Below are 12452 nucleotides of genomic sequence, written 5' to 3'. Positions count from 1 at the left end.
AGGGGCCATTAAAATGATTTTAAAGTCCGAGCAGGTGCAGATGCTATATCTACGTGCAACAGTGATACTTTCATTGGTGCTAGAAGTGCTGAACTACTGAAGTGGTCACATCACTTCCAGCTTATACCGTGTTGGGGATTTATTAACTGTGTGATTTAAGCCTCATGTCCATGTATGTGTGTGTGTGTGTATGCCTTATCTATAGCCAACACTCCACTAGGGTAACTTAAAACAAAATAGGAATTTATTTACAATAGCAAAGATGTCAAAAATAACAGGAACAATATATAACAAATCCAAGAACTGTTTTATGAAAAAGGCAAACAATACATACACAAAAGATAAAACAAAATCCAAAAGGGCAAACTTAATTTTGACCTTATCTAAACAGCTGCAGAATGTGGCAAAATCGTTTTCCAGATATGAATTACTTAAGTAATGTTGGGCCAATTCAACACACACTTTTCAGTCCTTCTTTTTTTACTTGGTGAATCTTCCTCCGAATTCTATTTACCTTTGGGGAATGTAACTTTGGGGAGGTCATACAAAATTTATGAAATACAGACAGGCTATTTACATGTGTACTAAAAGATATATGTATTGGCTGAAAGGCTCACATTTCAAAAGGACTAAAGTGATATGAAAGTGAAGGTATAAACTGAGTCCCATTTCACCATCACTGCTTCCTTCTGGGGTTTGGGTGCGCGCGTGTGTGTGTATGTGTGTCTTGTCTACTACACAAAATGAATGCACCAGTAATTTTTTAAGTTCCTCAAGTGCTCTAAAACAGCGCTTCCCAAACTTGAGCATGCATCAGAGTCACTTGGAGGAGGTGTAAAGACACAGATCACTGGGTCCTACACCCAGTTTCTGATTCAGTGAGTCTGAGGTGGGGCTGAGAATTTGCATCTTTAACAAAGTCCAGGTGATTATAATGCTGCCGCTGCTGCCAGGCTTTGAAAACCACTGCCCTGAACTATCACCCTTTCAAGATTTCAACTGATCAAGCTTTTCCTTCCATGAATCCTAGAATTTGTGAGAAATAAAGGAAATTGTTAATACTGAGATTCCCAGAGTACTGAGCAGTACACTATCTGACTGGCTGGCATCACAGACCAGCAAGATGTTATCTGTCAGGTGTTTTACTACAATTAAGTTTTTCAGCATGGTGTGGTTTTGCCTTCTTTATGGCTCTGGACAGTGACATTCACCATGTTTTCTTGATCGTTTACCTCAAATTTTGATTAGTGTTTCAACTATTAGGGAAACACTTGTTCCAACAGTTAAATAACTGCAGGATCTCATCTTTAAAAATCAAAGATGACTCAAATCTATTTCCTTATTTTCTTCTGAGTCCTGATAACTTTTACCTAACTTCCGATTTTTATTACAACAATGATCATTCTCTAGTATGTTAGCGTCTACTAAAGCCCTCCAAACTGGGCACAAAGGGGTAACTCTAGGGCAGGGCTTCTGCTGTGGGGCTGGGCTGTGGACTGATGCTGAAATAAGTGCTCTCAAAAACCACTTTATGCATGGGAAAATTTATCTCAGGGGAATTAGAGATGCTAATAAAACAAATCCTTTATGAAGATAAAAGAAAAAATGAATTTCAAGGACATGCTCATCAAAGGACTCACCAATCACCTCTTAACTTCTCTGAAATGTTACTTGCAAATTCGCAGCACTGAAATGTTATTAGTATTTAAATCCAAGTCACAAAATTCAAAGCGATCAAGCATTTCGCATTCCACTGCTGCATATAAGGAATTAAGAAATGGGGAAATGAAAATAATCCACTGCTTTTGATGTTTATTAGGTTTACAAAAACTGTACATTTTTTTTTCTTAAGAAAAAGCATTAACTTAGTACTGGTATCAAATAGACTAAACATTAACAGGAAAATATTCTGATTTTTATTTTTGCACGTTATTCTCAAGTACACAATTACAATAATGTCACACATCCCTATATGATTTTCTTTTTATGTATTTTACCTTTTTTACAAAGTGTACAGAGGGAGGGACATACAATATTTAAGGATATTTCTACAGAACAATAACTTATATTATGTCCTTGTAAAAATCTGTACCTCTTTAAAACATTTAACTGAAACAACCATTTTTTTTTAGCTTTGCTAATCAAACTTGTTTTAAGAATTAAAACTAGGTTGTAACTAATGTCAGTTAATGACAATGACTACTGTTTTTTTTCTCTTTATACAGACAAATACACCTTACCATATTCACTTGACCAAACCCTTAAATACCTTTTAAAGGTTTCAATATTGTGCTTTACAAAGAAAAGAACTGTGTATGATTCCAGACCATGTAAGAGAAATATAAAGTGTGTAAATTGTTGTGTTCTTTATCTTTCAGTTTATTTAAAAAAATATACATGACCAATTGATATTTTCTGTATTAATTTTTACGGACGTTTTAAAATCAATAAATTTCCACTTTTGTTTAAGTGTTTTCTTTTACATTATTTCTGGGAAAAATAAAAATTAAGGGAGATTTTAAAGGTTCTCACAAAAAAACAGACAGAGCTTTCAATAGTACTGCAGGGCAATGAATCACACGATGGTTAAGTTACTGTAAAAGAAAAAAGCACATTACGGGGGCCAAGAGGGCACAGGCATTCCCTATGCCTTGGCTTTGACTGGCATTCAGGATGGAGTTATACCAGCCTAAAGCACTTGATCTAGAACTGGACTAAATCAACCTAGCACTTCAGAGGCTTGCCAGATACCAAATATTAGATTTCTAACCCTATAAATATAACTCTTGCATACAAGTATCAACAACAAAGAGAAAGATGAAAGCTAAAAACCTAATAGCACAAAGGGGATGGAACACCATGATGAACTGGCAAGGCAGCTAACAAGTGGGGAGAAAACTCCAAAATCTCCCATGATGTACCAGATACTCATGTGCCGATAGCCAATTTAAGGGATCCCAAGACCTGTTTTCAGTTCTCCAAGATTCATCTTAACATAACCAAATTCTAACTAACCAAGTTCACTTTATGAATTTATGACTCTGATTCAGAACTCTCTGTTAAAAAGTGTTAACTTTCAAAGAAAAACGAAACTGTGAAAGACTTGGTGACGTTCCAAATAAGGCCTCAGATTTTCCTCGTGCACTTAAAACACACACCTTTATCTTCTAATCAAAGCCAGCTTGAGTGTTAAGTTTTTGAAAGGTTGCCAGCTGTAACGAAGAAGTAACAGAGCAGGCTGAACTTGCCCAGTGTTAAGTCGTAATTAGCACCCATTCTGTGGTACACGGAGCAACTGCTTCCTTAGTCCCCTCACTTGGGGACACAGAATCCCTTCATGGGCTTCTCAGAGAGAACTGAGGGAGTTATGTCTGGATTCTCATTAGCTTTTCCGAAAAATATAAAGGCATGGAGCTGAAGTTATATGAAAACATTCTATCTAGAAACATCTCAACTTCTATTTTTCAGTTACCAAAGATATTTAAAAGAAAATACCTTTACTCTTTAAAAATACTAGTGTCCTTATTTTCCTTCTAATTCTTCACCTGAGTAGTCTCTCCAAAGAGCATGATTTACAAAACGCTCTCTCATGCATCCCTGCATCTTTCATGTTATTGTAAATTTAATACTTTTCATTATAGATTTTCAACAACTACCACTTGGGGTTGTGTGTATAAATATGTAAAATAAGCAATACACACAGATACATGTTATATATATGTGCATATACGTAAGTCAGGGTACATTTACATATATAAAGTTGCAAAAGATCCTACAAGCCACGAATTACCTCTAGGAGATTCCAAATGCAGTCCTCAGTAAGTCTCATCTGTAGCACACAACCATTCCAACACAAAGCAGCAAAGACAAAATACAACAGGATCAAGCAAAATTTTTCAATAAAGTTTTCTAAAAGTTTGCTATGCTGACAAAAGATGTAAATACTCCAAAGAAAGCACCCCCAAAAGTATATTCTGTCTGAACGAAAGGTAAACACAAACCCAGCCACTGCTCTTTACTCAGCGATGCCAGGGACACAAAACCTCAAATGGAAACTTTCATTGTCATGTGGTCTGAAAATATTAAAACAAGATGAGTAAACGACTCCCATGTTAGGATAATTAGACATGACCATAAAATCTCCCATTTATATTAGTAGATGTCTCTGACAATTTTCTTGTGAGAAATTTATGGGAAAAAAAAATAAGTCAACATGAGTACTTTCAGAGTTACCAATCTAAAATTACCTTAAGTTAAATGGTCTTAGAAGAGTACCATCAAGGTAAGCAAGGTAAATATTTAAATAAATATAAAACTTCTAAGATAGAAAAACTCAGTATAGAATCAGGGATTACTTTAGTAAAAGCTTGTCGCTGCAACTTGCTTGCTGCTGCAACTTGCTTGTTGCTGCAACTTGCTTGCTGCTGCTTTTCCCCATTTATTAAACAAACTGAATAGAATTCAGAACACACTATTGAACAAATGGTAAAAAAAAAAAAAGTCAACTAGAAGCAATAATTCTATTTGTACACAGCATAAATCAATATACAGTATTGTATGTGAACGAGACTGTGGCTTTAAAATGAACTTTCTGCTTTGAGGCCAACATCTCTACAAAAGTCTGTAGGAGTATTGTTAGGGCAGGCCAACTTCTTTATGATGTCGCATTATGTGCTGGTTCTTTTCTGAAGGTCTTCGGAACCCTTTCTTGCAGTACTCACAACGGTGGGGATAGTCTTTCGTATGAATGGAGATAACGTGCCGTTTAAAGCCTGAGGCATCTGTAGTGCTATACTCACAGTACTCACACTGATATACTTTTCTACCACTGTGTGTCTTCATATGCTTTTTAAGCTCATTCTGTTGCCTGAATCCCTTTCTACATCTCTTACACCTAAACGGAAGATCTTTTGTGTGAACTGAGAGAATATGGCGACTTAGAACGAATGGATCTGCAATCTTAAAGTCACAATGTCTACACTGGTGCATTTTTTTACCCTTGTGGGCAGCCACATGTTTCTTCAGTTCTGAAGGCCTGTGAAAGCCTTTATCACACATATCACACTTATGGGGGTAGTCCTTTGTGTGAACTGAAATTATGTGTCGTTTCAAATCGCTTGAGTTCGAACTCTTGTGGTCGCAATGCAAACACTGGTGTGTTTTGCTTTCTTGGTGGATAAGAGCATGTTGCTGCACCTCTTTGGTATCTGAGAAAGTCAGAAGACAAATGTCACACTTGAATGGCATCTCTTTACTATGCTTAGTTTTTACATGCGTTTTCAAGTTAGAAGAGTCTGCAGACCTATATTCGCAGTACTGGCATTGGTACGGCTTCTCCCCAGTATGGATTCGCATGTGCTTTTTGAGCTCTGATGGGTGACGAAAACCTTTACCGCACTCCACACATATATGAGGAAAGTTCTTGCTGTGGACCGCCAAAAGGTGGCGATTCAACAACCCTTGTTCAGCTGTCTCATATTCACAGAATTTACACTTGTGCATTTTGTTGGCTCCTTTTTCCTTATGCACCATTTTGTGAGTAAACAAAGCCCCAGCGTGAGAGAAATGCTTCCCACATTCGTCGCATTCGATGGCCTTCTCTGCCTTGCTGGTCAGCTTGTGGCTCTCCAGGTGGTTGTGTAAACTTATCTTCTTGTTGGTAGTGTAATCACAGTCAGTACAGCGGTACTTCTTCTTGGTAAGGTGTTCAGGATGGTTTTTCATGTGCCTTTTCAAAAAACCTCTCGACTTAAACTTTTTCCCACAAATCATGCAAGGATAGACAGTCAAGGGATGTCCATCAGGGCCAATAATTATTGCTAAGGAAGGAAAAGAAAGGAGCATGAGCGATCAAACCAAGTTGTGTTTTGGTTTCTTCAAGAATTTAAAGCGTGTTCTGAACATTATTGGGCAAGTACTCCTATGTTAGGCTATTTGCTACTTAGCATCATTCCTTTTACAATTTTTCAACATAAGAGATACAGCAGCCTCATCAAAAAGAGAACCTGGTCTGGAAACTCCATTCAGTATGACTGTACCAACCTCACTCCCTCCAGTTTAAAAAAAAATAAATGAATATATATGTAACTTCTACCAACTAGTGACTGCAGCTGTATCAACTGAGAAATTGGTGGGAAATTATTGATAAAAACAAAGTTTCATAATCACAGTTTCTGCTTTGGTTATTCTAACAATATAACTTATGTCAATTTAAATATGTCTACAGAATTTTAATATGCAAATCAGCATACAAGAATAGACAAGAATATGTCACAAGAACTGAAGTACTTGCCTTGCTGCTCTGTCAAGTATTCCTGCTTTATGCTGACATAACCAGATTCTTTAAATATGTTTGGTTTTTTAAAAAAGTTAATGCTTCCAACATATTTGAGGGATTTCTTCTCATATCCACATAAAAATCACCCGAGTTTTGAATTTTTTCATCCATGTTTTACCCGCTCCCCCTTTTCTCTTTTTTTAATCCAAGGAAATCATTCATGAATATCACTGAATTCTTAAAATTATATTTTCACATTCAATACACAAAAGCTCTATGTGGTCTAGCAGCTAAACTGTCATCACAACACCTTTGGGGATACATACTAGAGTTTCATCTGAGAGCTCGCAAAGCACGCTGCGCTGTGGAACTCATGTGCCCTCACCTGTTTGGTACTGCCTGGAATCAGGTCTTCTCCTTTTCTTTGGTTTTTGTTTAGCCAGTCTGCCAAGCCCAGCAGACTCATCTATGTGCAAGAGGGCACTTGCAGTGCCATTCCGGTTTTCAATTCCATCAGAATTATTACCTAACAATGCGCATTAAAAAACAAAATTATACAGTATTATAAATTATAAAGAATTAGGGACTCTTTATAACTATAACAACGAAAAGTTAGCCATGATACTCATGAATGACAGAAATTCCCCATTCTAGGTAATGGGTTTTATGACCACATTTATTATAGAAAGACCATAGGAAATGCCTAGCTTCCAAATCTAAAAAACACATGACAGCATTTTGCCCCATGGCCATGGACTCCCTTGTTGTCTCCCAAAATTGTAAAGTCATGGGCCACATATAATCAAGATGAAAAGTTTCAGCTTGAAAGCCTGTGTACTTCTTGCAGTACTTCCTTCTACGTAATATACACATGAAGGAAATTCCTGTTAAAAATAAAGACAAAAAGTAGACTTTATAATCTTCCTCTACTCTTATGCAAATCAAATAACCCTTACAGGGTACTGGTATTTCAGATTTCTGAAACCTAAGACCACAAAAACCGTTTTCAATCATGAATTCATGTTCAAGAACCAACTCAATCCCAAGAGCTGCAACGCGACTTACCGTAAGCTGCCGCCCACGCTATCGGCATGAAAGTCTTGATTTCATTGTCATCGATTTGCTGTTCATGTGCAGCAGCGGCTGCCGCTGCGGCAGCAGCATCCTCCTCTCCTACAATCACTTCCATATAAACTTCGTCTGCAATTTCTGCAACATCTGAGTGGAAAATTATAGAAACTTGTGTGACCAGGTTTACAGAGATCACAGGAAAAGATATTTTCACTTGAATTCAGTAAATAGACAAGTAGAAAGAAGGTTCACATGTTATATACCTAGAACATAGCTTTCACGTAGTAAGCACTCAATAAATATTTATTGAATGAATCTTACATTTCTTGGCTTTTCCCATAATGTGCTTTTAAATAATCTTATTTTCCATATTCTTTGCCATTATGGTTTATTATAGGATACTGAACATAGTTCCTTAATTTGTTTTTAAAGCAACATTCTAAGCACACATAATAAGTCATTGATGTTCCCCTTGAAATACAGCAGAATAATAATCTCTACAATAATCCTACTTGTTTCCTTCCGATACTGGCCATATTTTTTTAAAAAAGAAAAAAAAATAGAGCTACAGGAACATAAAATTCTCTCCCACAAAAAGGCCACCTACTTACTTAAATCTTCATCTTCTTGCTGAGAGTCGTTGACAGTCATATAAACCATCTTTTCCCTTGGCACACGAATACTGCTATTTTGATCAAGTAGTTCAACTCCATGATCATTCTCAGGCTCACTCTCCACAATGTCTACAGTGCCACCTATCAGACAAGATGAAGGCTCCAAGAATTTATGTGAAGACTTCATTTCCACCTGTTTCACTTACTACATTTTACATACTTTTCTACTGCTATATTGGAACCCTTGCTTAAAATGTTATCTTCAGAAAAGATTACAAATATTCTCAGTCTAAACCACCAAAAAATAATTAGGTTTAAGTGTTTGATCAGGAGGTATACTATGCTGAAGGTTTCCTCTTACCTAAGTCATCCTCTCCAGGGTCAGCTTTAAAAATGTACACCTTGATGACTTCAGGGCAAGTGCCATCCACTTTACAAGGATCGATTTCCGACTCTGCATCCATGGTCATCCCAGAGGAACCATCGTGTTCTATTTTGCCAGCATCATCCACTAAAAAGGCAGGAAAATACATGACAAATAATAATAGCAGATATTTAAATAAAAGTTACCATTTTCAAAAGCCCTTTTTACAAATATAATCTCTAACTTGATTCACATAAAATTGGATGATTTTACCTAAACAAGTACACACGCAGCACATGGTGAGAAATGTGGCTGACTGCTAAACTAAAGCCGGGTCACAGAGGACTTTGTACAACCAGGCAGAGGGGCTCATGCTTGACCCTGGTAGGCAGGAGGTTTTTCAGTCTTGTCAGGTGTCACAATCTCTCAGGGAACTTAAAAACGCAGGCCCTCGCCAAGCAGTTCTACAGAATCAGAATTAGCAGGGGTGGGGCCTGATAGACAGATTTAAAGGAACCCTGCCCCAGGGATTCTGATCAGCAGTTTGAGGACTTCTGCTGTAGGTGGTGGGAGACTCTTAGGCAGAGCAGTGACAAGGTCAGATCACCATTTCTGCTACACCATGCTGGCCTTGAGAAAGGGGGATTCAAAGGGATCAAAACATAAAGCAGAGATATCAGTTTTGAGTCTACTGCAATAATGCAGGTAACAGGTGACAAGGCCTCAAAAATTAGGACAGAGGTAGTATGGATGGGGAAGAGGGCTACACTTGAGTCGTATCTTAGGACTGAAATCGCAGAACCTGGTGCCCAACTGAAAACTGAACATGACAAAAGGAGCCAAGGATAACCATGGGGTTTCTGATTTGGGTGACTGAATGACTGGGGGAAGAAATGGAAGGAAATTAGAGAAAGTATCTCTCTTCTGCATGTTTAATTAATTAACTTAAGGTCCAAGGGTAACCTCCCTAAAAGCTCTAAGAGCCAGTACCTGTCCCTATCCCTCCGTGATCACAGAACTTTTTGCTTGTTTCTCGCAGAGTATACGATTCACTGTGTTGTCACTAGGGGTGTGTTGCCTCCGTCTTTCCCACTGATAGAGCAGAATCTGTATTTTAATTATTCAGTCTTTTAAGACAGAGTCTGGTGATAGCAGACACTCAGAATACTGATGAATCAATGGTTCAAGGAATGACTGAGATGTGAAGTCAGCTGCTCGATACTCAAATCTGAAAGCTGAAGGCTGACCCACAGGTTTGGGAGCCATCGGTTCCATGTTAACTAAGCCTTGAGATCACAATGAGAACCTGCAGTGTGAGGAAAGAGTGGGCTGAGGATATCCTAGGGAATGTCATGGTTTAAGGGAGGGACAAGAAGAAGAGTTCACAAAGGAACCTGAGAAGGGAAAGCTGGACAGGTTGGTGGAAGGTCATAAAGGAAGCTAGGGAGTTAGAAGTTCCAAAAATCCTAGTAAGGCCCATGGCAATAATGCAGCATGCACCCAAGTCAAAGGGGAATGTCTGCACTGACAACAGTAACCTGGAAGTCACTGGTGTTCCTGCTGAAGAGCAGTGTAGTGAAGGCTATATAAGGTCAGATTAGAGGGGTTGAGGATTCAATGGAAGGTGTGAATTTCTTCAAAAAGTCCAATTTAAAAAAGGAGAACAAAGGGTAGAAACTAGAATGCATTGCAGGATCAAGGACTCTTCTGTTTAATTGATTAAAAATACTCGAGCATGCTCAGTCTGTGAGAGAAAATACAATAAAAAGTGAGAGGCTGAAGCCAGAGAACCTGGTGAAATTTTGGGATCAAGTTCTCAGAAGAACAGGGAGAAGATGAAACAAGGCATAAAGATGAAGGAATTTTCCTTAAATAGGAGGAGAAATACGCTATCCTTCTGAGACCTGAGAAGTTAAACATGGATGAGAATGAAGCTTATGTTGTGCTTAGAGAAGGGAAAGGAAGACTGTAATGCACAAAGTTGAAAGAATTCATGGCTGGTGGCTTCAACTGTGGATATGAAACAGGAGGTAAGGGCCTTGGTCACCAGTAAGAGAATGGCAGATAGGTTAAGAGCTTGAGAAGCTAGAGAAAATGAGCTGATCCAGGACAAGCTTACCGATATGAAGGTTCAAAGACACCAGCTGGTTAAATTCTCTGTGGTTTTTAAGAACTAAGAGAGGTTCCCTGAACTGAATATAACTACCTAAATTCAAGTATCTTGACTATGCTTTATAAAAATGACTTGTACAGGGAAAGAATCGACATTATGTCCTTATTTCTGGCCTGATGTGTACTTACCCTTTTTCAAAGCTAAATATTTCTATGACATACCCAGCTGACAAGGCCACTGTTATTTTCTTAAAGGTGGCTTTGGAACTTCAAACTGAGATGGCATTAGAAGGCTGAAGATCTCACCAAACTAGCAGGAGAGTCCTGAATAAATCTGTACGTCTTCAGAGAACTCATCTCTGAATAGTTTGATATTGTTGATGAAGCTTGGCCTCTTTTGGCAAGGTTTGTCAAAACTGATTCTAACATGTACTGGAAAATCAAATGTCCTTGTGTTTACAAAGAACAAAGTCAGGCTAGCTGTTATTGCATATGTTGAGTTTGTTGGTACTCATAAGATAAAACCTCTGATGACCAAAATCCAATCATTGTGGAGCTTGCAAAATGTCATGCATTTACCTGTAACTTAGAGTAAGACATTTGTTCGCTTTCAAACATGTGTGGGAAACACATCTGAAATATACAGACTTACCAAAGCCTAGCAAAGCTATTCTATTATTAGACAAAAGTAGAATTCACCTTCAGATTTTCACCTTGAGAATGTGTCCCACTAACTCAACCTATGAAATTATTCTGAATATGAAATATTACAGAAGTGATTTTTTAAAAAAAAACACAACATTTTGGTGGTCCTGTTAAGTACTAAACATTTCACTGTGATTTTAAAGTTACCATTAAAAATGAATTTCTAAAAACAGACAAAGAAGGCTTTGATAAAACTGAGTCATCATACATATGATTTCTGTATAAGTGCCTTTTTCTAATGCTGTAATGAAGAACTAAAGCTTCAGAATAAGGCCTCTCCAAAATAGAAGAGCATAATTTCTGGAAATTAAGGCCACCTCTAATAATAACTACCATTTGCATAGCATTTTGCAATTTCCTTAGCATTTCTATGTACTTTTCAATTTCCTTAGCATTTCTATGTACTTTTATTTCATTTGATTCTTACCTTTTCCAGATAAAGAAAGGAAAGCTCTGAGATGATACGTGATTTGACCAGTCAGTAAATAAGTGAGGGGTGGGAGAGTGAAGAGGTACCTGTCTTTAGAACTCAGACCTCTATTTTCATCTTTTGATTTTTGAAGAAATATATGTTCGCTGTATAAAATTTAGTATTGAAAAAATCACCAATAGTCTCACTAACCAGATATTGCATCATTAGGTAGTAAATTTTCTTCCCAGTTTTTTCTATTTAAAAAAAGAAAATTGGCATCACAGTTTCCTCAAGCCTTATGTAATAATCATCTTTACATCTCATCTGGTATTTTAAACTTGAAAGCTGAGGAAAATTTGGCTTATCAACGATCTCATCAGCAATAGCAAAACTATAGCAAAATACAGGCGTACCGTAATCTTAAGTTACATTTTCTCAGAACTTTGTAGAGATTGTTCCACTGTCTTCTAGCACTGAGTATTTCTGTGTGGATGTCCCTATAATACTTTATCCCCAAAGTTCACTAAACATCACTGTGATTATGACTTAGTGGTTTTATCATTCTGTCAACTTCTTGAAAGAAATATTCAATCTTTATTTCAGGAAAGTTCCTTGAAGAGTCCAATCTTTATTTCAGAAAAATTTCTTCCATTATAAATACTTTTCTAATTCATCAGTTATTCCCTTCTGGAATTTCACTTATGTGCAATTTTCTCCTTTATCTGTCTCCCATATCTATCCATCTTCTCCATAATCATTTATATCTTTTTTTAACCACTTCATTTTTGTGATTTTCTAAAGCCAGGTGTCCCTCTGCCCCCGGTTATATATACTGAGGCATATTTATGCTTATAGTTGTTTCTGTGGTAGCTTTTATCTTGATCATATTTTTACTTT

General features: G+C 37.3%; 1 protein-coding gene across 9 annotated transcripts in view; it reads right to left on the bottom strand.

Moving 5' to 3' along the window:
* Positions 1-226: 226 nt before the first annotated feature.
* The window catches only part of ZFX (zinc finger protein X-linked), a 65172-nt gene continuing 52946 nt past the window's right edge, over positions 227-12452 (bottom strand). For 4 of the 9 annotated variants that reach the window (XM_032619223.1, XM_032619221.1, XM_032619222.1 and 1 more), the window contains 5 exons: positions 8324-8473; positions 7960-8103; positions 7343-7495; positions 6663-6803; positions 2322-5819 (listed from right to left, as the gene is read on the bottom strand). In XM_032619223.1, the coding sequence (XP_032475114.1) occupies positions 4636-5819; positions 6663-6803; positions 7343-7495; positions 7960-8103; positions 8324-8473 (1772 nt within the window). In that variant the 3' untranslated portion in view covers positions 2322-4635. Of the gene's footprint in view, positions 5820-6662; positions 6804-7342; positions 7496-7955; positions 8104-8323; positions 8474-12452 lie in introns of all 9 variants that reach the window. The other 5 variants (XM_032619227.1, XM_032619226.1, XM_032619219.1 and 2 more) reach the window with 4 other exon arrangements.

Source organism: Phocoena sinus, chromosome X, assembly GCF_008692025.1.
Source record: "Phocoena sinus isolate mPhoSin1 chromosome X, mPhoSin1.pri, whole genome shotgun sequence".
In the NCBI taxonomy this organism is placed as follows: Eukaryota; Metazoa; Chordata; class Mammalia; order Artiodactyla; family Phocoenidae; genus Phocoena; species Phocoena sinus.
This window is presented reverse-complemented; position numbering and strand designations above follow the sequence as displayed.